At 38.4% G+C, this 21,312-nt stretch overlaps 1 protein-coding gene across 2 annotated transcripts in view; it reads left to right on the top strand.

The window, feature by feature from the left end:
* Positions 1-4,050: 4,050 nt before the first annotated feature.
* The window catches only part of skila (SKI-like proto-oncogene a), a 35,050-nt gene continuing 17,788 nt past the window's right edge, over positions 4,051-21,312 (top strand). Inside the window, exons 1-2 of one of the 2 annotated variants that reach the window (XM_067363831.1) lie at positions 4,051-4,159; positions 5,670-6,952. In XM_067363831.1, the coding sequence (XP_067219932.1) occupies positions 5,837-6,952 (1,116 nt within the window). In that variant the 5' untranslated portion in view covers positions 4,051-4,159; positions 5,670-5,836. Of the gene's footprint in view, positions 4,160-4,221; positions 6,953-21,312 lie in introns of those variants that run through there. The other variant, XM_067363832.1, reaches the window with a different exon arrangement.

Genomic DNA, 21,312 nt, shown 5'->3' with positions numbered 1-21,312 from the left:
CCGTAAGTCCGATCAGTTAGAAAACATATAACAACCCAAGTCAGAACAGTCTGAAGGTCTGAACCGAGCATTATATACTTATAATAATTACAAAATCATTTTAAGGTTCTATAGTACTTGATGAGGTATTCAATTTCATGTCAATTACCCAAATTAATCTAATTATAATAAAAGTTTATACTAAATAATACTACCAAACTTTTGGTGTTTTGCATATTCTGGCAAATGCAAAAAAAAACAACAGGTGTTAGATTTTCCAGAGCAGGTGTCAAGGTAACCCCTTGCTCTTTTGTGTGGGTATTCAGCCTAAACAAAAACACAACACATCAAAACTATTCAAATCTTCACAAACCCGTCTCGCCTGAACATGACCCGGGTCAGTGTGGTGGAGAAGCCTTTAAAAGTGTTAATGCAGTTGGTGTTTGTGAATGGGCTGTTGAATTCAGGCCCTCATAGCTCTGCCTCTCCCATTTAACATTTAAATGACACCTAACAAATGGCCCACACAGAGATGGATACCGAAGCAAAGGTGATCCCAGCACCCCATCATGGGTTCATTGAAAAAAAAGAAGCCTACTGGATAGTGGAAGCCCTGTGGACCAAGCGAACTGCTGGATTGGCTCCAGGCCATTACTCAGCCACAGAGAATGTTCTAGTGCTTTTACTTAATGTCCTTGGCAAAAGCCTCCACAACATTTGTACTAGCATAACAGTTACTCAAACTAATGTCCATAAACATGTCTGGGTGGTTTATAATTAGGTCAGTTCAAACATCATATCCGATAATGTTCTTTTTAAGCTGTTACATTTACAGCACAAGTGCCCCAGACCAGGGTTATTATCGTTAACAAAAACCAAAACCAAAAACTAAACTATTAAAAAGATTTGTTAATTGAAATGAAATAAAATAATTAAAATAAAAATATTAGATTAAAATTAATTGAATTTGAAAAAAAAAAAATGAAATATTGCCTTGGAAATTATAACTTAAATAAGTTTAACTTGAAGCACTAAAATTATTAAATGGAAATAAAACTATAATTAAAGCCAAAATTAAAAAATGTGACCCTGGACCACAAAACCAGTCATAAGGGTCAATTTTTTAAATTTGAGATTTCATCTATGAAATAAGCTTTACATTGATGGTCCAGGGTCACAAATAAAACATAAATATAATAAAATATTACAATAAATATTACAATAAATACAGTAAATATTTATTTAAATTAGGGTTTATTCAAATCGCGATTAATCGCACACAAATTAAAAGTTTGAGTTTGCCTAATATATGTGATATATAAATATAATATAAATTATATAAAAATATAAATATATACGTAATAATTACACGCAGTACTCACACATATATTAGGCAAACTCAGACTTTTATTTTGTATATGATTAATCACGATTAATCGTTTGACAGCCCTAATTTAAATAAATAAATATGATAAAGATAAATAAAAATGACAAAAGCACATAAAAATAGTAAAATAAATTTAAACTAAAATTTAAAATGAAAACTGAAAACACAAAAATAAGAGCTAATTCAAAATTTAAAAAAAAGATATTTATATTTAACTAATAATTAAATAACTACAGACTAGCTATTACACCACATGTTCTTTATGTCTTTGTCAATTCATTGTTTAGGCGTATACAAAAAAAAAGAAGTGTGTTCGAAGGAATTTCATTCAAAGGGAACATTTCAGATGAGTCATTATTTGTGAAACATTTACAGACATCTGCTCATGTCCTTCACTATTCATCATAAATCTTGCTAAATCATGTGACTGTAATGACATTTTCACTTTCTCTCTGACACCAAAGTGATTCAGTTTCAGTGAATGTCCCTACATCCAATGCTGACAATAAAACTCTCTTATTTTGAAACCTTTAAAAAAAAAAAAAAAAACTTCCATTAATCCGTCATGTAACACAAGATGACCATATATTCCATATGACAAACATGACATTCTCTTTTAGTACCCAGTGCTGGGTAGATTATTTGATTATATGCAGTTACTGATTCAAAATTATATGATAAAAACTGTAGTTAGTAATGTAATCTAGATTACTCATTTTAGGTAATGTATTCGGACTACTTTCTGATTACTTTTTAGATTACTTCCATTGGATTACTTTTTAGATTACTTTTATCTGATTACATTTTAGATTACTTCTATTGGATTACTTTTTAGATTACTTTTATCTAATTACTTTTTAGATTTCTTTTAACCTAACTTGTGTATCACATTAAAATAGATAATCTTGTACCATATTGATATAAGAATACAACGACAAAAGAAAATATATTTCATTTTTTGTTATTAACAAGATGAAGTTCATTAAATATTACATTAGATCAGCGTTTACTGGGGTTTGTGAAGGAACTGCAGGGGTTTGTGCCTTAAATGAAAAGCTATTAATAATTACATCACAAAAATTAAAATTTTAAATAAAAACAATCAAAATAAAACATTTACTTAAAATAAATATTTGTTTACCCGCATGTCATGTGACCGATATCAGAGAACCGCGAACTTCATTTTATTATTATTATTATTTATTATTATTATTATTTACTTAATTTTATTATTGACCTAACTTATTAACTTAAAATCTCAAAGGTAACTTCAAAAATATATTAGGTCGAACAGGTACAGCTAACAAAAAAAGTTGGGAAATCCCTGCATTGCATGTACAGTAAATATATGAATTTGTACATTTTAATGTGTTTGAAAGACAAAAGCCTTCTGCAGACAGTAATACAAGGTTAAATGACGCACTGAGATAAAACAAATAATAATTAATGTGTCCGTCAGGAGATGATTAGATATGCAAAGTTCAGAAAACACTTAAAGGATTAGTTCACTTTCAAATTAAAATTTCCTGATAATTTACTCACCATGTCATCCAAGATGTTCATGTCTTTCTTTCTTCAGTCAAAAAGAAATTAAGGTTTTTGATGAAAACATTCCAGGATTATTCTCCTTATAGTGGACTTCAATGGAGCCCAAACGGCTGAAGGTCAAAATTTCAGTGCAGCTTCAAAGCGTTACATGATTCCACATGAGAAATAAGGGTCTTATCTAGAGAAACCATCATTCATTTTCTAAAAAAATAAATAAAATTATATACGTTTTAACCATAAATGCTCATCTTGAACTAGCTCTCTTCTTCTTCTCTATTTGAATTCCGGCAGTGTAGACACTGCTAAGTTTATTACTGCCCTCCACAGGTCAAAGTTTGAACTAATTGTTATATATTTGCACTAGCATATTGTATATGACAATTTAGTTCAAACTTTAACCTGTGGAGGGCAGTAATAAACTTAGCAGTGTCTACACTGCCGGAATTCTAATAGAGAAGAAGAAGAGAGCTAGTTCAAGATGAGCATTTATGGTTAAAACATATATATATTTTTTTATTTTTTAGAAAATGAGTGATGGTTTCTCTAGATAAGACCCTTATTTCTCGTCTGGGCTCGCTGTAAACTGTAATTTTGACCTTAAACCGTTTGGCTCCACTGAAGTCCACTATAAGGAGAATAATCCTGGAATTTTTTCATCAAAAACCTTAATTTCTTTTCGACTGAACAAAGAAAGACATCTTGGATGACATGGGGGTGAGTAAATTATCAGTAAATATTAATTTGAAAGTGAACTAATCCTTTAAAAGTGAAATTATTTCTGTAACTCCAGTGATCAAATGCTGTTTAGCTCAGTTTTCAGTAATAGTCACATGACTAGTGACTCTTATAGAAAGGAAAAAAATTAAAACATAACAAACAAGTATAGAATCAATGAATTATGAATAATTTACTGCTATTATGAGAATAACGTAATCATATAATCAATAGAAAAGTAACTAGTCTGATTAGGAGTAGCTATATAATCTGATTACACAATCCAGATTACATGTAATCCGTTACTAGTACTGTTTATTCCTAAAATCTTGCACGTCTGAACTTCACAAGACATGGGGGGAGGGCGGCAGACAGACAGACACGCCCGCGCGCGACATCCGCTCTGCTAGTGCGCGCTCGCGCTGTGACGCTCGAGCTGTCTGAAGGGTTTCAGTCTGCGCGCGTGTTGTTGACGGTCAGACAGACTAGAGGGAGAGCGCGAGACAGCGGACCCGGAGCGATCTTCCTGAGGCAAGTCCCTTTAAAAAACGACAACAGGCTCACCTATAGACTGTGTTAATTTATTATATGGTTCAGCAGATTCTTTACATGTTTCTAAATCGTTTTTAATGGTTTTCAGTGGTTTTGTTTCGGACTCGAAACGGGATTTGTAGCGTTAGCTCTGTTAGCGTGTGCTAAAGGGTTTAAATGTTCTAGCCGCACTGCTAAAGCTGTCTATGCGAATTTTTTTCGGTTTAGCTGCGGTTATTGAACGATGATAATTTAATTGTGTAGCATGTGAATTTGTGAGATGTTTTAATTTAAAAGGGACGTTAACGTTATATATTCAGTGTTTGAAATGCTCATATTCACATTTACGTGACGCGTCGTCGTGTCTTCGATTTAAATCCTCAACCTGATCAACATTATGTATAATATGTGTATTAATTATAAAACGTATATGTTTATTAATTAAAAACATATTTGTAGCGATAGCTAACGTTTTTCGGGGAGGTCAGGTGTCAGTCTGAATGGCTTGGCAAATGATTCACTGCTGAATAAAGTCATATAATGTGTTTAAAATCCAAGCTTTCGATGTCGTTTTGACATATTGGGTCAGCTTTTCTGTGGTCGTGTTGAGGGTCTCCCGGTGAATGTCACACCGCGGGCGTTCAGCGCAGCTGTGCCCGGAGAAGGAGAGGAGAGAGACGGATAGAGTCGGGGACAGAGCCGCGGTGTCCTTGCGGGAGTCACACTTTCGTTCAGGGTTAAAAATAGACAGCATTTTGTCATTGTTTCTGAAAAATGTTATTTTACGAGGAAACGAAACGGCGTCTGCGGTCCAGTCTATTCGAGCAATGATCTGTTAAAGCACAACCAAGCGAAAATACGTTTTTTATTTTGAGGAACTTGTATTTTTGGCTGCTAAATTTGGCTGATATGCGTTTTACGTTCGTGAAACAGACGCAGCATGTTGTGAATAAGGAATTTAACGCGTTTTTCGTGCCGCTTGTAGCCGAAACCTCTTTGCCATGCGCTGAATTTGGGGTTTTGATCTCATTTTGCCTTCATATTCATGCTCGGAAATTCCGTTTCCGTCAGGCTTTTGCTTCTGCCATCAAAATATTCAGTCAGTTTTTCCTCCTATATAGAGATGGCGTGTGTGATTTGATCTTTTCACAGATGTGGTGGTGTACAGTTATTACATCTTATTTCTAGCCTGCTGTGGTTGGACAGGACTAAATGGCTGCTCGCTGTTGGTTATCTAAGTGTTAAACCGATGTTATTAGTGCATTGACTCATTTAACGCGTTGAAGGATTCGACATGTTGTCAGTAGAGGAAAACAGGGCTCTAAAACACCGAGAAACCAGCTTTAGATCGATCAGTCTCAGATTAGATTATCCTGATGAGGAGAAAATGTTTCTGTCGTCTAGTTTAGCACTAAAACTGCTTTTTATTACCCTAATAATAATGTCAACAAACGTTTTGTTTGTGCTATGTTTTTAACAATTCACTTAACTCTTTTTGTTTCATTCACAGGAAGCACATCAAACCATTAGTTCTGTCACAATCATGCATGTAGCTGGACGCAAAAGGATTTGCAACCTTTAACCCAGCGAGAAAAGAAGGAGCAACCCAAAGGTGTCGTGTTTGAAGAACAGCTGAATATTTTCCACCCAAGCAAGACCAGTAATCTGTGTACTGACATGGCCAGCCCTCAGACGAGTCTGAAAACCCCATTCAAAGACCTGACGTCATTCAAAGGCAACATGAAGCGGCTGTACAGGGAGCGACTGGAGGATGCTCCAATTAAAAAGAGGGTAATGGCAGAAATGCACTTGAAACGGCGCAGCCTGGAGAGCGTCTCCAAACCCCCGAAGGTCAAGAAGGAGCGTGAGGAACACGCCAGCTCGGAAATGGACATCGAAGACAGAGAATTCCACATGGTCGGGGCTTCCAAGGCTTTAGATCTCAGCGCTGGCCTCAAGCACACTCTGGCACAGTTCACGCTGAGCAGCCAGAGCTCCCTGGGAGGTCCTGCTGCCTTCTCAGCAAAATCGGCTCAGGAGTGCGCCTCTCCTGCTGGCATGGCTCCCCTGCCGTCTCCCCCAGTCCTTGGAGGAGGCCCGCTCTTGGTTCCCTGTGACAGCTCTACTGAGCTCACCCATTCTCTCCTCGAAGGGGAGTCCATCTCCTGCTTTGTTGTAGGTGGTGAAAAGCGTCTTTGTCTGCCCCAGGTACTCAATTCGGTGCTGCGAGACTTCTCTTTGCAGCAGATCAACGCCGTCTGTGACGAACTTTACGTTTACTGTTCCCGATGCGATGCCGAGCAACTCCACATCCTCAAGGTGCTGGGCATCCTGCCTTTCAATGCGCCTTCCTGTGGCCTGATCACCCTAACGGACGCCCAACGGCTCTGCAATGCCCTGCTCCGCCCGGGTGCCGCCCTCTCGGCCGACCCCAACAGCAAACTTGCAGGCCAAGGCCTGCTGAAGGAGAGCGAGGCCAGTTTCCAGGTGGAACACCAGTGTCTGGGCAAGTGCCAAGGCCTGTTTGTGCCCCAGTTCTACGTCCAGCCGGACGTTCCTTGCATTCAGTGCATGGAATGCCAGCTGCTGTTTTCCCCACAGAACTTTGTAATGCACTCGCACAAATCCCCCGACAAGAGGACCTGCCACTGGGGCTTCGATTCGGCCAAGTGGCCTTGCTACCTACAGCTGGGCCGCAAGCACGAGGGCACGGCGGAGGAGCCCCAACTCAAACAGCTCCTGAATGAGATGAAGGAGAAGTTTAACTACCAGCTAAAGAGGCCACTGGACAGAGTAAGTGTCTTTTGTCTTTTCTTCCACCATGTTTGTTGGTTAACTAAGGTCAAGTTTTGCTTCATGTTCACAAGTGGATTTGCACGTGTGTGACCAGATGGTAATGTGTGATAGTCTGCAGAGGAGACTGTTTTCTGTTGTCTGGGCAAGGCTGTAGTTGTTTTGATAAACTAGTGTTGACCCAATTTTATGGGGTGGCACGGGGCAGGTGGGGAAGTATGGCAGGAGGGAGGGAATTCCAGTTGGTCTGGCTGAACGGGAAATACATCTACCTCCCAGGTCAGAAGAGGGTCATCTTTGGGGGGGTGGATGGGGTTAGCACAACCTTAAATTTTGCATTTATGTATATTTTCGGGCATTTTTACCTCGAATGTGCAAGGCCTCCTGTCACAATTTAAATGCAACATTAACAAATGCTAATTAAATTTTTTAACAAAAGTTTGTTTTTTCAATTTAGTTTAATTTATATTCTATCATTGTTAGTTTTTTCACATTTTCAGACTATGATTGACTAATCATAAAATAATAGGTTCAATGTAACTGGTTACATTGTAACAATAACTGGTTTCATAATTAATCACATTAAGTCACAGTAATATTTAACTGTTAAATTTCTCAGTACAGTCTAGTATTATTGCTGTGTATTGGCATTGTGATGTTTAATGAAATTGTATTTTTTTTTTCCCAGTTAGTTTTAATTTTCTTTTTCGAGCACAGGCATTTTTACCGTGAGCAGCTTCCAGTTATTTTAGCTGTACTGTGAAATAGTTTATTATACTGACACTGCAAACTGGTATTTATCATATTACTTTAATTTATTAATATCGTAATCTTAAACCAATTGCTTTGTAGGTCAAGTAGTTTTACCATTTAATGCATTTTGTTTTTCTTCTAATTATTTAGTAATTTCTGCTAATGAATCAGCAGTCTCACACATTCATGGGAAACAACCTACTTCCACATGAAAACTAAGGTGGATGAACTATTTGTAACATCTGTAAAAGTTTCCCTTTTTTAATGGGGGAAAAATCGTAGTGGTGTCATTGCATTGGGAAATGCCCACATTGCATGATTGTATAATTTAAAGCCAGAACACTAGAGATTCTTCCACTTTCATGATGCAACCGTTGAAACAAAAGTCAACAAAGTGTACTAGTGCTCTAGAATCTATAGAAAAGTCAGCGGGGGGAAAAAAGATCTGGATTGTTTCACTCCCATTGACCAGCCATGTCTCATGACCCCCTTGACCAAGGCAGCAAGCCAGAGTTTTTTTTGTTGTTAGCGCTCATGTTAGACAAAGATTGACCCCCTGAGTGCTGTCAGATGTTTTTTCAAATGCAAGTGGCAGCGGTTAATGGTTTAACAGTGAGGTGATGTTCCAGTAGACACAGTTATTTTTAGTTTAGTGCCGATGTGAGCAAATGATTGTTCTGTCTAAGAGAGGAAGAACAGCCCCAGTCTCTCCTGTGTGCTTATGCAAGTGTACCGGAAATACCGTCTGGTGTCTCGTCTAGCACCCAAACCGCATTCCTCCTTCCGCACCCCCCCGCATATATACACACACACACACACACACACTTCATGTACTGAAACAAACCTTGAGTCTGTCAGTCATACAGTCACATCTGCTACACAGACTGACCTCACCCTGACACACAAACACAGTTACACTCAGCTCACTTATGCTTAACGCACACTAATGAAATTGATTCACAAGCACACGCTAAACTCCCCCAGGGATCGTCTCTGAGGGTGAGAAATCAAACTCCCAGAAATGCGAGTGAGTCAGTGACACCTTCTCTTTTCATGGCGAGCCGTTAACTGCCGAGCTCCCGACACGTCGCTGTCTGACAGCGTCTTGCACCTGCCCTGACGCTTTGCCTGATCCTTCTGTTTCTTCTTGTGATTTTTTTTTTTTCTTCTGTTTCTCAATTAGTTTTATTTTAAGCTGTAAGGATCCTTCAAGGGTTAATGTATTTTTAAACTATTTTAAAACTTTTTGATTCACTTGCCCCCACTCTCAAAGTGTTCATCTATAAGTAACAGTGTTATTTTAGAATTATATAATATTTATTAATATTTTGAATCAGCATTTATTTTTTATATTTTCAGTTTATTTTAATTTTAGTTTAAAGGGTTAGTTTACACAAAAATGAAAATTCTGTCATTAATTCCTCATCCCTCATGTCGTTCCAAACCTGTAAGACTTTCGTTCATCTTCAGAACACAAGTGAAGATCTTTTTGATGAAATCTGAGAGATTTCTGTCCCTCCATTGACAGTCTACGCAACTACCACTTTGACACTTCAAAAAGTTCATAAAGAGATCGTAAAACTAATCCACATGAGTTAAGTGGTTTTCTGAAGAGACGTGATTGCTTTATATGATGAAATTATTTAATTTAGGCTTTTATTCACATATAAACATTGATCAGCGAACTTAAACAGAAGCTCAACCGAACCTGCTTGATGCGCGAGAACAAACTGATGTGTGAGTTGATCAATGATTGTGAATAAAAGCTTAAATTAAATCTGTTCATCATATAAAGCAATAGAGTTTCTTCAGTAAATTTGGACTAAACCACTCGATTCATATGAATTAGTTTCACAATCTCTTTATGAACTTTTTGAAGCATCAAAGTGGTAGATGCATAGACTGTCAATGGAGGGACAGAAATCTCTCAGATTTCATCAAAAATATCTTAATTTGTGTTCCAAAGATGAACGAAAGTCTGACAGGTTTGGAACGACATGAGGGTGAGTAAATGATGACAGAATTTTCATTTTTGAGTTTTAGTAAAAAAAACCCCTTTTTTTTAGGTTTTTCATCTAATATTTTATTTTATTTCCACTTTATTCCTATAACTGAAAATAATTTTAATAGTTAACATTAACAACACTGATCAGAATTAAAATGGTGTCAAGAAAACAGGTGCTTATAGTTTTGTGTTAAACGGCTTTTGAAGGGACTGTAAACAGACATATGTGCGTGCGTCAAAGGTCATTGCTCAGACGCTGAGCTTACATGGGTCATGCCGGTAAAGAGAAACAACACATGCACGCTCATCTGCTTGTGTCCATATCAAGAAATCACTGTTAAGTGTGTGTGTGTGTGTGTACGGGAAGCAGGGCAGACAGGCTCATCAGTTTACTGGGTGAAATGTTCACTCCAAACATCTGTGATGCTGGAGTGCCAGAACAAGTGACTCAGAGTTTCCACAGGTGGCTGTGTGGATGTTGGTGACAATCAGACCCTCACCGCCAGACTTCTGCACACAGCACTTTAGCTTGCTCAGAACCAGGCCTCGCCCTCTTCCCCTTCATCAAGGACAGTGCCCCCCCCCCATCTGTGTGGTTATAGACAGCCTAGACAGCATATACTGTGCTTCTAATGATAGGCAGCTTACTGGGTTTTGAAACAGTCACTGGCGGAACATGCCTGTGATTCCTGAAAGGATTAGTTCACTTCAGAATTCAAATTTCCTGATAATTTACTCACCCCCATGTCATCCAAGATGTTCATGTCTTTCTTTCTTCAGTCGAAAAGCAATCAAGGTTTCTGAGGAAAACGTTCCAGGATTTTTCTCCACATAGTGGACTTCAATGGGCACCAACATGTTGAAGGTCCAAATTACAGTTTCAGTGCAGCTTCAAAGGGCTCTACATGATCCCAGACGAGGAATAAGAGTCTTATCTAGTGAAACGAAAGAAAGAAAGAGAAAGAAAGAAAAAGAGAAAGAAAGAAAGAAAGAAAAAACTATATTTTTTAAACACAAATGCTTGTCTTGCACTTCTAGGGCATTTAAGTAGCCTTTATAAACGTTCACTAGAAAAAAACAAATGGTGTGCTTCTCTAGACAAAATCTCACTTACATATTTTAAGATATGTCAGTACAAGTTGTTTAGTTCAAACATACATTTTAGTTTGAGACTAGGCTTAAGCCGGGCATAACCGATGTTAAATTTTCTCTCCAAAATTGAGTATATCAGTTTAGTGGCCTGATGGTTAGTATGTATGCGTCACCAACACGCTGTTGCTGCTCATGTTGGCGACACAAGTTTGAGTCATTTAGACCTGTGACATTACCTGATCTGTCTCTCCCCATCATTTCCCATGCCACTTGGCTCTCATACAGATAGCTAATGTGTTTATTTGTTTGTTTGTTTGTATGACTGTATGTCAGTGATAGGCAGCTGTGATGGTTTAAGGTTTGGTGTGCAGACATGTCTGGCAGACAGATGGAGTCCTGTCGATCTCCCACAGAGGATGAGACGGCGGCTGCGGTGCAGACACTAGACAGCTGCCTCTCTCTCTTTCTTTTTCTGCCTTTTGTAATTGTGAAATCAGTAACTTCATGCACCGCGGGCAAGGAGGACAGCTCTCCACCATCAAGCTCTCCTATTTCCACTTTCTGTTTTTCTTTCCTTCCTTTTAAAATCTATGAGAGAAAAGCTGACATTTTCCTGTCTGTATATGTTTTGTTCTCTCATCTTTCACCATGGCCACAAACCTCGTTTGTGACGTATCTTCCCTGTCAGACTTCTCTCTCTTTTTTTCCCCCTCTCGATATTTTTTTTTTTCTTCCTCTATGACAGCTGCAGTCCTTTTTTGCTTTGCTGTTTCCATTTCGTCACGTGTCTATCATTTATTATTCAACAGTTAGTTCCGGTCCTCTAATTTGATTGAATATTTTTTTTAAAGCCTTAGAATCTTTTATTATTCGAGTATCTCAGGCTTTCAAATTGCGTGTTGCTTGATGACGTGCAACGTTTGATCCTGCTTTGGCTTTGTTTGCAAATTTTAAATTTGCAGGAACATTTTCACCCTCATGTGAAACTCCTGATCGCACAGATTCCTATTGAAAGGCCAAGAAACTGTAAATGTGATAACAACTTTTAGCTGATGTTATGGAGGGCTACAACATGGATTGTTCTGTCTTCTAGTTTCTGCCTGGCATTTTCAGCAATCTGCAGAACATGACAATGTATCTTGGGAACTTTATCTTCATGTAGCCTGTGTTTGGTGAGAGATTGAAGAGTAATGAAAGGTCAGAGGTTTGAGAGGCTCAGGGTTTTGTCTGTTTGATCGAGTTTGTTGAGCTCAGGGTTTGCTCCAGTGTAAATATCAGAGACTCCAGTGGATGCAACTCAGCCCCTCAAAATAAGCAGCCGAATGACCTAATCAGTCTCTGTTTGCATAAGAGGAGCGGAGGGCAGTGAGTGTGTGTTTATGGCAGTGAGAGAGAGAGTGATTGAGGAGAACTATTGATCTGGCTGAAGTGGGTGAATTCAGCAGATGGTAACTGTGTGTATTGGACAGAGACGGAGACGAGCTGAAGAAGAGCGAGATTGATTTACACAGTGTCCTAACCAGGTCTTGTTTTTCTGTCTTCAATAAAAATGAAAACACCTTGAAAAATGAGTCGTTTTGATTTTTTTTTTTTTTTTATAGAAATAAAAACAATTTAATTAATTTGGATAACAGTTGCTTCACTCCCATCTAGCTCATCCAACACGAGCTGCAGAGTCGTACATAGTACAGCAGGAATCAGAGTTCAGTGATCATGTGGTGAGATGACTGACAAGACCATGGCGGAGGATTTGTTGCACAACAGAGCCTAAGCGTCTGACAAATGTTTTATCTTGTAGAATGCGTGCTCAGAATCGCCGTTCCCTATTCAGAGTACACGCGATCGCGAAATAGAAAGCGAAAGTAAAACGCGAGCGCGCATTCAAACGTGATTTCAATCATACAGGAGAAAAGCCAGTCAGGTTTTGCCACAAACTCAACTTTTACAGTGCTTGAGTATTGTTGTCTTTTACTGCAGATGATAATTAATACTCAGAAAGTAGAACTGAAATGATATTCATTACAAGGTGATTAGTTAAAACATTTCAAATGCACCTGCAGACTGTTTTTCTAGATATGTATTTCATCATTGAGGATACTGCGGTAAAACCTCGTTCTTAAAAAACTCAGTCTCGTGTCTCGTCACGTCACACCTCTATTGTACACTGAATATGAAGAGACTTGCTGGCAAATGCATATTTACTTGAATGAATGAGCATGTGTGTACACCCATTGGCCCCAAGCAGCTATATACCTGATGAGAGATGGGTAGATAAAGGAATGATTAATAGTGTGGAATGTGAAAAAAATAAGAGAGCGAGATCAGGTTCAGATCAGGACATTCAGCAGCTTTTACTCTTTCCTTTTGCTCCACTCATGGTGAAGCATTCATCTCTCAGTATCGCCACAGTCCATGTGCTCAGGCGGTCACACACTCCACCTCTCTGTTCATTTATTTCCAACTGTTTGTCCTCATGCACAAACAAATCACTAACTAACCCTAAAGCCCCCCAAAAAAGCACACACTCTGTGATTTGGCAATCTGTCCTATTTATATAAAGCCCAGTGTTCCTGTTGGCCGTTAAGACAACATACTCCTCCCTGTTGGCTCAACATTCGGACGCTGTGGGCAGATTGGGGGCCCTGCTCTTTGTGCTCAAGCTGGGAATATTGTTGTACCGATCTTTCGCCAAGTCCCTGGAGAAGAGCCAGCAGCCAGAACAGCCCCAGGACGGACCGCAGACTGCGGCTAACCCAAATTTGTCAAGACATGCTTGATTATTCAGCCAGGTGGTTCAACTGCCATGGTGAGCATTAGTTAAAGAAATCTCATGTGTGCAAAAGACAAGAGCAATGCCTGCTGTGCTGTTAATATGATTTTTGTGTCATATTAGCACTTCGTTTTGGCAGCATTGCATGTATTTTTTCATTGGGATGAGCTCAGTACAAAAAATAATCAAAGATGGTTGATGGCGCAAGAGAAAGGTTGATTATACTATATGCTTTTGGCAGACATTTTTATCCCAAATGACTTGCATTGAATTCAAGGTATACTTTTTTTTTTATCATGCTTTGGTTTTATCAAGTCGGTACTGAAATTTTAAAAATGTGATGATACCAGCATTTCCCTCTAGCATTTTGAGGGCTGTTGAACGCATTCTTAAAGGGTTAGTTCACCCAAAAATGAAAATAATGTCATTTATTACTCACCCTCATGCCGTTCCACACACGTAAGACCTTCGTTAATCTTCAGAACACAAATTAAGATATTTTAGTTGAAATCCGATGGCTCAGTGAGGCCTCCATAGGGAGCAATGACACTTCCTCTCTCAAGATCCATAAATGTACTAAAAACATATTCAAATCGGTTCATGTGAGTACAGTGGTTCAATATTAATATTATAAAGCGACGAGAATATTTTTGGTGCGCCAAAAAAACAAAATAACGACTTATTTAGTGATGGCCGATTTCAAAACACTGATTCATTTGTGCTCCAATGCTTCATGAAGCAGTGTGTCGAATCATGATTCAGATCGCGTGTCAAACTGCCAACGGCTGAAATCATGTGACTGTGGCGCTCCGAACAGCAGATTCGACACACTGATTCATATGTGCTCCTGAAGCAGTGTTTTGAAATCGGCCATCACTCTATATAAGTCATTATTTAGTTTTTTTGGCGCTCCAAAAATATTCTCGTGGCTTTATAATATTAATATTGAACCACTGTACTCACATGAACTGATTTAAATATGTCTTTAGTACCTTTATGGATCTTGAGAGAGGAAATGTCATTGCTCCCTATGGAGGCCTCACGGAGCCAACGGATTTCAACTAAAATATCTTAATTTGTGTTCCGAAGATTAACGAAGGTCTCACTGGTGTGGAACGGCATGAGGGTGAGTAATAAATGACATTATTTTCATTTTTGGGTGAACTAACTCTTTAAATACCTCTGATTGGCCGTTGTGTTCACGCACTCAACATATATGTCTAGTTCTGCATGGAACAGAGACATAGTCCCCTTGAAAAGGAAGAAGCCTTCATAAGCCAGTCTTTTAACATCAGCATGTTCTTTATAAGACCATTGATTTAAATGATTTGTTCCATTTCATTCCTACTGACCCCCAAAGACATTTATATCTATAATGTGTAATATAATATTTTCTGTCTTTTCCGCTTCCTCCCTCTCTGACTGCTGTAAATCTACTATAACTTGATCTGATGATATACTGCAAAACCAGCAGTGTTAGTCTTCATGTAACAGGGACATAATAGGAGTGAGTCCGTCCTAACTGGGACACAAGCGGAGTCGGTGTCCCTCTGCTCCAGATAGGACCGTCTGACTGTGCTGGCTAATGATTCATCTTAATGTCCTCTTGCAAAACATTAAGAGTGCTGCGATTATGCGCTCACACTGTGGTCGGACACCCTTTTGATGGAATGTAATGCAGAGGCCACAGTTGTCCTGCTTCATCAGTTAAGTTGGCAAAAAATGGGTCATGAAGATGCTTCCTGCAGTTATCCTCATCTGTGCTTGTGAGGCACTTTTTTTTTTTTTAGTGTGAAACTGCTCTTTTCACCACAATCTCATTAGACTGCATATTTTCCTCCCATTACTGCATGCTCTTGTTTCCTAACGCCAAGCTCATCCCTAAGGAAGATGTGTCATTCTGCCGACAGCTCCAAAGACACATTCACAACGCCGTCGGGTTGTGATTAATGCACCGGTACGCTACATACAGCTACCTGTACTGTAAATCTTTCTCTTTCTCCTCCCACTTGAGACTGCATTTCCCAAACCATCAGAAAATGCGAGTGAGGGTCTGGCTGCCATAGGAGAACATTCCCCTCCCCTCTCATCTCTTCCCTCCTTTCCCTGCGGAGGCTCTGAATGTAGACTCGCTCTGCTCTCCTGGCTGTATGAGGACAGTCTGTTCCAAGCTTGCATCAAGCTGGGGGATTCCTCAACCTGAACAACAGCACCAGCCTGCATGTTCATGTCTCTCTGGAGAGCAGCACACATTTGGCTCTGGGTTACAAGCAAAACAAAGGACAGTCGTATAATTGCTTTGATTGACAGTCCATCTGTCTAGTAATTATTGATCTCTAATACAAGACATCTATTGATCAATCCCAGAAAGCAGTCCCACATGTCTGACATACATCAGTGCCCGTTTATGTCTTGTCTCAGCATGTTTCAGCTCTTTAATATGATGACAGACTTGATTTTTTGATTCAAAACACTTTGCAATTCTGTACGTTTTCTATTTCAGGCTACTGTCGTGAAGCGCCTGTTTGAAGAGAATGCTTAGTGGAAGGAGGATTTAAAAAGAAATATGAAGGTTAATCATTTTTTAAATGTACTTACATTGGTTCTTCCTCTAAAACTCATGTATTATGTGAGCTGTAAAGCCGTTTAAATCAATTTTACGGTTGTTTTAGGGTTTTAGGTGTTAATTTTTGCATAGCAAAGAAGTTGTAAAATTGGGCTGAACTACACAGAAAAGGTTAGTAAGCGATTTTATCACACTAAAATCATGTTTACATGCATATTATTTACATGCATGCTATCTAGTGGCTATACTTTTTGAAAAAGTATTTACAGATTAGCCCATTTAGTTCCACTGTAAGTGCCTCAATGTAAAGAAGGACAGGTGAATTTTTTTGTTCTTTTGTGATAGTTAAAGGTCGACCGTTTTTTACAGATATCGATATTTAGGTTCGACCACGCTGGCTTGAATCTGTATTAGAGTGCTAGAGTAGAGTAGAATTCCAAGTGTACACTAACATTCAAAAGTTTGGGAGAAATAATTTTATTAATCAGGGATGCATTAAATTGATCGAAAGTGATACATTTTCTATTACAAATAAATGCTGTTCTTTTGGAAAAAAAAAATATTATCAGCACTTATAATAATGTTTCTTGAGCAGCAAATCAGCATCTTAGAATGATTTCTGTAGGGTCATGTGACACTCAAGACTGGAGTAATGATGCTGAAAATCCAGCTTTTCCATCACAGGAATAAATTACATTTTAAAATAGATTATATTATAAACATTATGTAGCCCTGCCCCTTTTCAGTGTTTGTTGCCTTTTTGATTTCCGGTTTGTATTTCCACAACGATTTTAGGCATTTATGAATAAACTGCTAATTTTAAAATCTTCCCAGTCTACTGACATTTGTTAAGACATCTGCTTTAAACATTACAATGCTCATGATATCTTTTGTTAATTCTACAATAAGTAAATGTACTTAGATACAGATGTATAGTATAATGCAATGTAAGTCGCTTTGGATAAAAGCGTCTGCCAAATGCGTAAATGTAAATGTTTGTAAATCCACTTCACCAGCGATGGCATTGAAATATACAGAGCTACCGCAAAAACGGAAGTTCAAAGACAACATTTTAAAGATGGCTGCAGGCACGTTTCTCTGGCGCATATGGTCTATACATTTGTGAGTTGTAATATTCCATAATGTTGTTTTTACTATATTTCTGATCATATAAAGCAACCTTGGTGAGTATAAGAGAATTCCTTCAAAAACATTTTTAAAATCCTGTCGGCTCAACGTTTGAATGGTAGTGTAGTTTTGTGGTTATTAGCCCACGTATGTGCCTTGAGCATAATCCATATAAAGGTAATGTATGATGGAAATATTTTGCATTGCAAAGAGTTTTTGGGGATGTCAGCTGTGCCATTTAGTCTGTAAGGGCGTATGTTTGTTTATTTTGTCTAAAAATGACACCCTGCGTGTGACGATGTCCCGTTCTCCTCTCCATTATCTTCTGTTATGTATTGAGCTTGATTGATGAGTGATGGTGTGTGAGGGTTTATGTACTCTGGTAACGGTGTGGATGTGTGCTGACAGCTTCCTCTTGTAGGGGATGGATGGATAGGACACTGCTCTCTCTCTTCTTCCTTTTTTTTACAATTTTTTTTTAAACTCCCTTTCTCTATGCAAAGCCAGTCACTGTGGCCCCTAACAGGCTATGCCATGCAAAATGCATGAGCCTCCTTGTGTAGAGTGAAATTGTGTGTGCGTGTGCGCTGTCTGCAGCTTAAACTCTGCGTATGAGACTCAGCTCTCTGTGGGTGGGCAGTTGTTCTCTCTCTCCCTTGCTCTGTCTCTCTCTTTCACTGTCTTGTCTGTCTTTCTCTCTCTCTCAAGGGCTGTTGAAGATGGCAGAAGTGAAATGCACTGCCAGTTTTGTGTGTCAAGCTGCCATGTTGGTGATTCTCCTGTGCCATGCACACGGTTTAATGACATGCACCCATAGAGACCGACTCCCTCTCTACCTCTAACACACCTAACATAATGTTAGTCTAGGTTGCATGCTTTTAATATATATATATATATATATATATGTGTCAAACCAAAAATTAATCGGACATTTTTTATATTTTTTTTACTAGTGGGTGCAGGACACTATAGTTCATTTATGTAAGGATAGCAAAAAAAAAAGTAAACTGCGAACCAAAAATTCTTCATACAGTGGACTACCAGTAAAATTGATAATTTGGGACCAAAAATTATTCATACACTTTGACTTGACCATGTTTTGCTTAAGTGTTATCTCACATAATTAAGATTAATTTTTTCTGACACAGTTTAACTCTGAGTTTAATATCTTGTCATATTTTATTACCATTTTTTAAACTATAGTGAATAAGCTGTATTAATGAAATGTTCAAGGTGTCTGAATACATTTTGGTTTGGCTGTATATTATGAATTCATGGTTTCCTTTAGATCCACACACAATTTCTCTGAAATGGTTTTTAGCATGCTAGTGGTTTAACACTTATAAAAGCCTACCCTTTTTTAAGAAGTTGGGTTTCTGAATTAATTTTAAAGCTGTGACAAAATTATTGACTGACTAGTCAACCATCTTGGCCAGTAGTATCAATCACACACTTCAGTACATTTTTCATTGGTGTCAGTACAAAAACTCAGAAACGTAGGTTCACAGCTGCCACGCAAACATCCAGATGTTTTTGTCCTCTTTCGACCACAGCTCTCACTGACTGTGTGTGTGTCCTGCTGAGAGAGGAAGGTCACGTTCTGCCCCTCTTGCATCCTACAGAGAGCAGCGTGGGCCTTTTCCAACGTTGTGAGATGACTCTGGTTGAGCCCTGACAGCAGCTTCTGAAATGAACCGTAGGGTGCCATAGCCCAAAGAACACGCACCTCAGAGACGTATCTCCACCGAGACTGTGTCTGCCAATGTCTTTGTGCATGTGTGAGTACATGTGTGTGCGTTGTAGCCTAGCGTAGCCGCGCCATGGGAGGCTTATGCGGTCGCTGCTTTTCACCGGCGCACACTTGAGAGTACTCTGCTCTAACACGCGTGCATACAGATCTCCCATTCATAGGCCTATTTAAAGCCGCCCATGTGTAGGAAAGGGAACAGGCAGAGCTCTGTTTGACTCTGTGAAATCTGAGAGCAGGAGAGGCGAGAGACCGTTCCTCTGTGTGTTTACGGCTCTCGGCCCGCCGAGCTGATCCGTGATCACCGGCACAGTATGTTAGTTTTGCTTGCGCTAGTATGCGAGTGGATAACTCAGTCGCCCGTGTATGCGGCTCTTATCAGGGCGTATGTTGTAGTGGATGTGTGTAGACAGATGTTGGGAAGGGCAGACAGACAGGCAGACGGTGCACTATTGATGACCACGTCTAGACGGAATGTTCGTCTCCCTCCCTCTTGCCTTAAAAAATTTGCCCCAGGCTGCCAGCCAAATCCTCTCAGGAATGAGCACGTCTGAGCCTGTGTGCTTGATCCCTGTGAGCGTGTGCGTATTGATATTTAGAGGCGTGTTGTTTGCTCAGGTTTTTGCGCAAGTGTTTTAGTTTGATTATGAATGTTTGGGTTGTTTTAGTGTGTTTTTGTAGGATATGGATTTTAGTACTCAAGTGTGTGTATAGGCGTCATAGGTAATGTCAGGAATGTACGTTTACAGCTTTCACTACCGAATTTACTCCTAAAAGATTTGTGTGACACTGAATTTACTTTAAATCCACATAAGCCACTTTACAGCTGCAAGATAGACGCCAAAATGTTACTGTATTTATTCTGGAGTGATTGTGTCTGTTCTATATACACATGGGGCCTTAATCAAGGAAAGCGAGAGAAAAAAATTATTTGTGTAAATTGTCTATTCTTGCGCAAGGTGCTACATTGATTTCAGTAGGACAATTCACATATGAATGAATTTGTTTAAATTCATCTGATTGTGTTTCAGGCACATGGAATGATAATTTAGGGGTTTTGTCACGTTTAAGTGTCCAACATAAAGTAATATTAAAAGTGAGCGATATATCTTATCACAATTTTTTTCAGGAAAAAATTTAAAATGTAGCCTTACAGGGTTATATTCTTTATTTATATATATATATATATATATATATAATATATAATAATATAAAATAATATAATATAATATAATATATATATATTTTTTTATATATATATATATATATATATATATATATATATATATATATATATATATATATATATATATATATATATATATATATATATATATATATATATAATGACAGACAATTTAGGCTAAAGTAGGGTTGGACAAAGATGAAAATACTTATTTCATTATCTTTTTTATTAACAGTAAGAACAAAGATGCACATTACAAATACAATATAATATACAAATGAAATAAACAGTGCTTCATTTTTTTCACTGGTGTATTTAACAGTAGTATTCAAGTAAGAAATTGAATAAACAAAAGTAAAAATAAAATACTGGACTTCACTAAACATGGATTCTTATTAAAGCTACTGAAGTTATTCAGTGAAGAGCAGTGAATGATTTTCTCTGACGTTTGTTGTTTGATTAACTTTAATGACAAACTGCAGCATGCTTATTCTGCTGCTGTCACTTTAAAAGCAAATGCACAGATCTAATATAAAGACACGCATGGTTTTCTCCCAAACTGTTTACGTTCACTTAAGACATAATCGACTTTATGTAAACCTTGTGTGTATTTGTCAGTTTTAAGTGCAATAAGACACAAAAGATAACTTGGTTCAGTACTCACAGGCTTTTAGTATGCACGTCGATTGGTTGTACGTTCTCAGAAAAACGCATGTCAGAACAGCGTGCAAATAAAATGTTTAACCGACAAGGCTTATTGTAGTGAATAACTGCAATGTCATGTGAGTGTAACCCTACCTATGCGTTAACGTGATGTGAATGTACGTCGTGTCGTTCAGCATGTTGGGACGGAGGCCCCAGGACTGCAACTGATTGAATGCACTGTAGCACAATGCTACGATATTTCTTCAAAAGCAGATCGTGGAGACAAAAACCATGATATCGCACACCCCTACATAATATTCCCATGTTTTGTTGATGATTGATAATGCCATGTAATATTTTACATTCTTGTCAAAGAAAAACCGTATCCGTCACGGTTTTAGATCACTCTTTAGTTCCGTCTTTTCCTCTGTTTTATCTCCTTATAGCCTGCATCAAGTTGGCCTACAT

Source organism: Chanodichthys erythropterus, chromosome 16 (assembly GCF_024489055.1).
Source record: "Chanodichthys erythropterus isolate Z2021 chromosome 16, ASM2448905v1, whole genome shotgun sequence".
Classification (NCBI taxonomy): domain Eukaryota; kingdom Metazoa; phylum Chordata; class Actinopteri; order Cypriniformes; family Xenocyprididae; genus Chanodichthys; species Chanodichthys erythropterus.
This window is presented reverse-complemented; position numbering and strand designations above follow the sequence as displayed.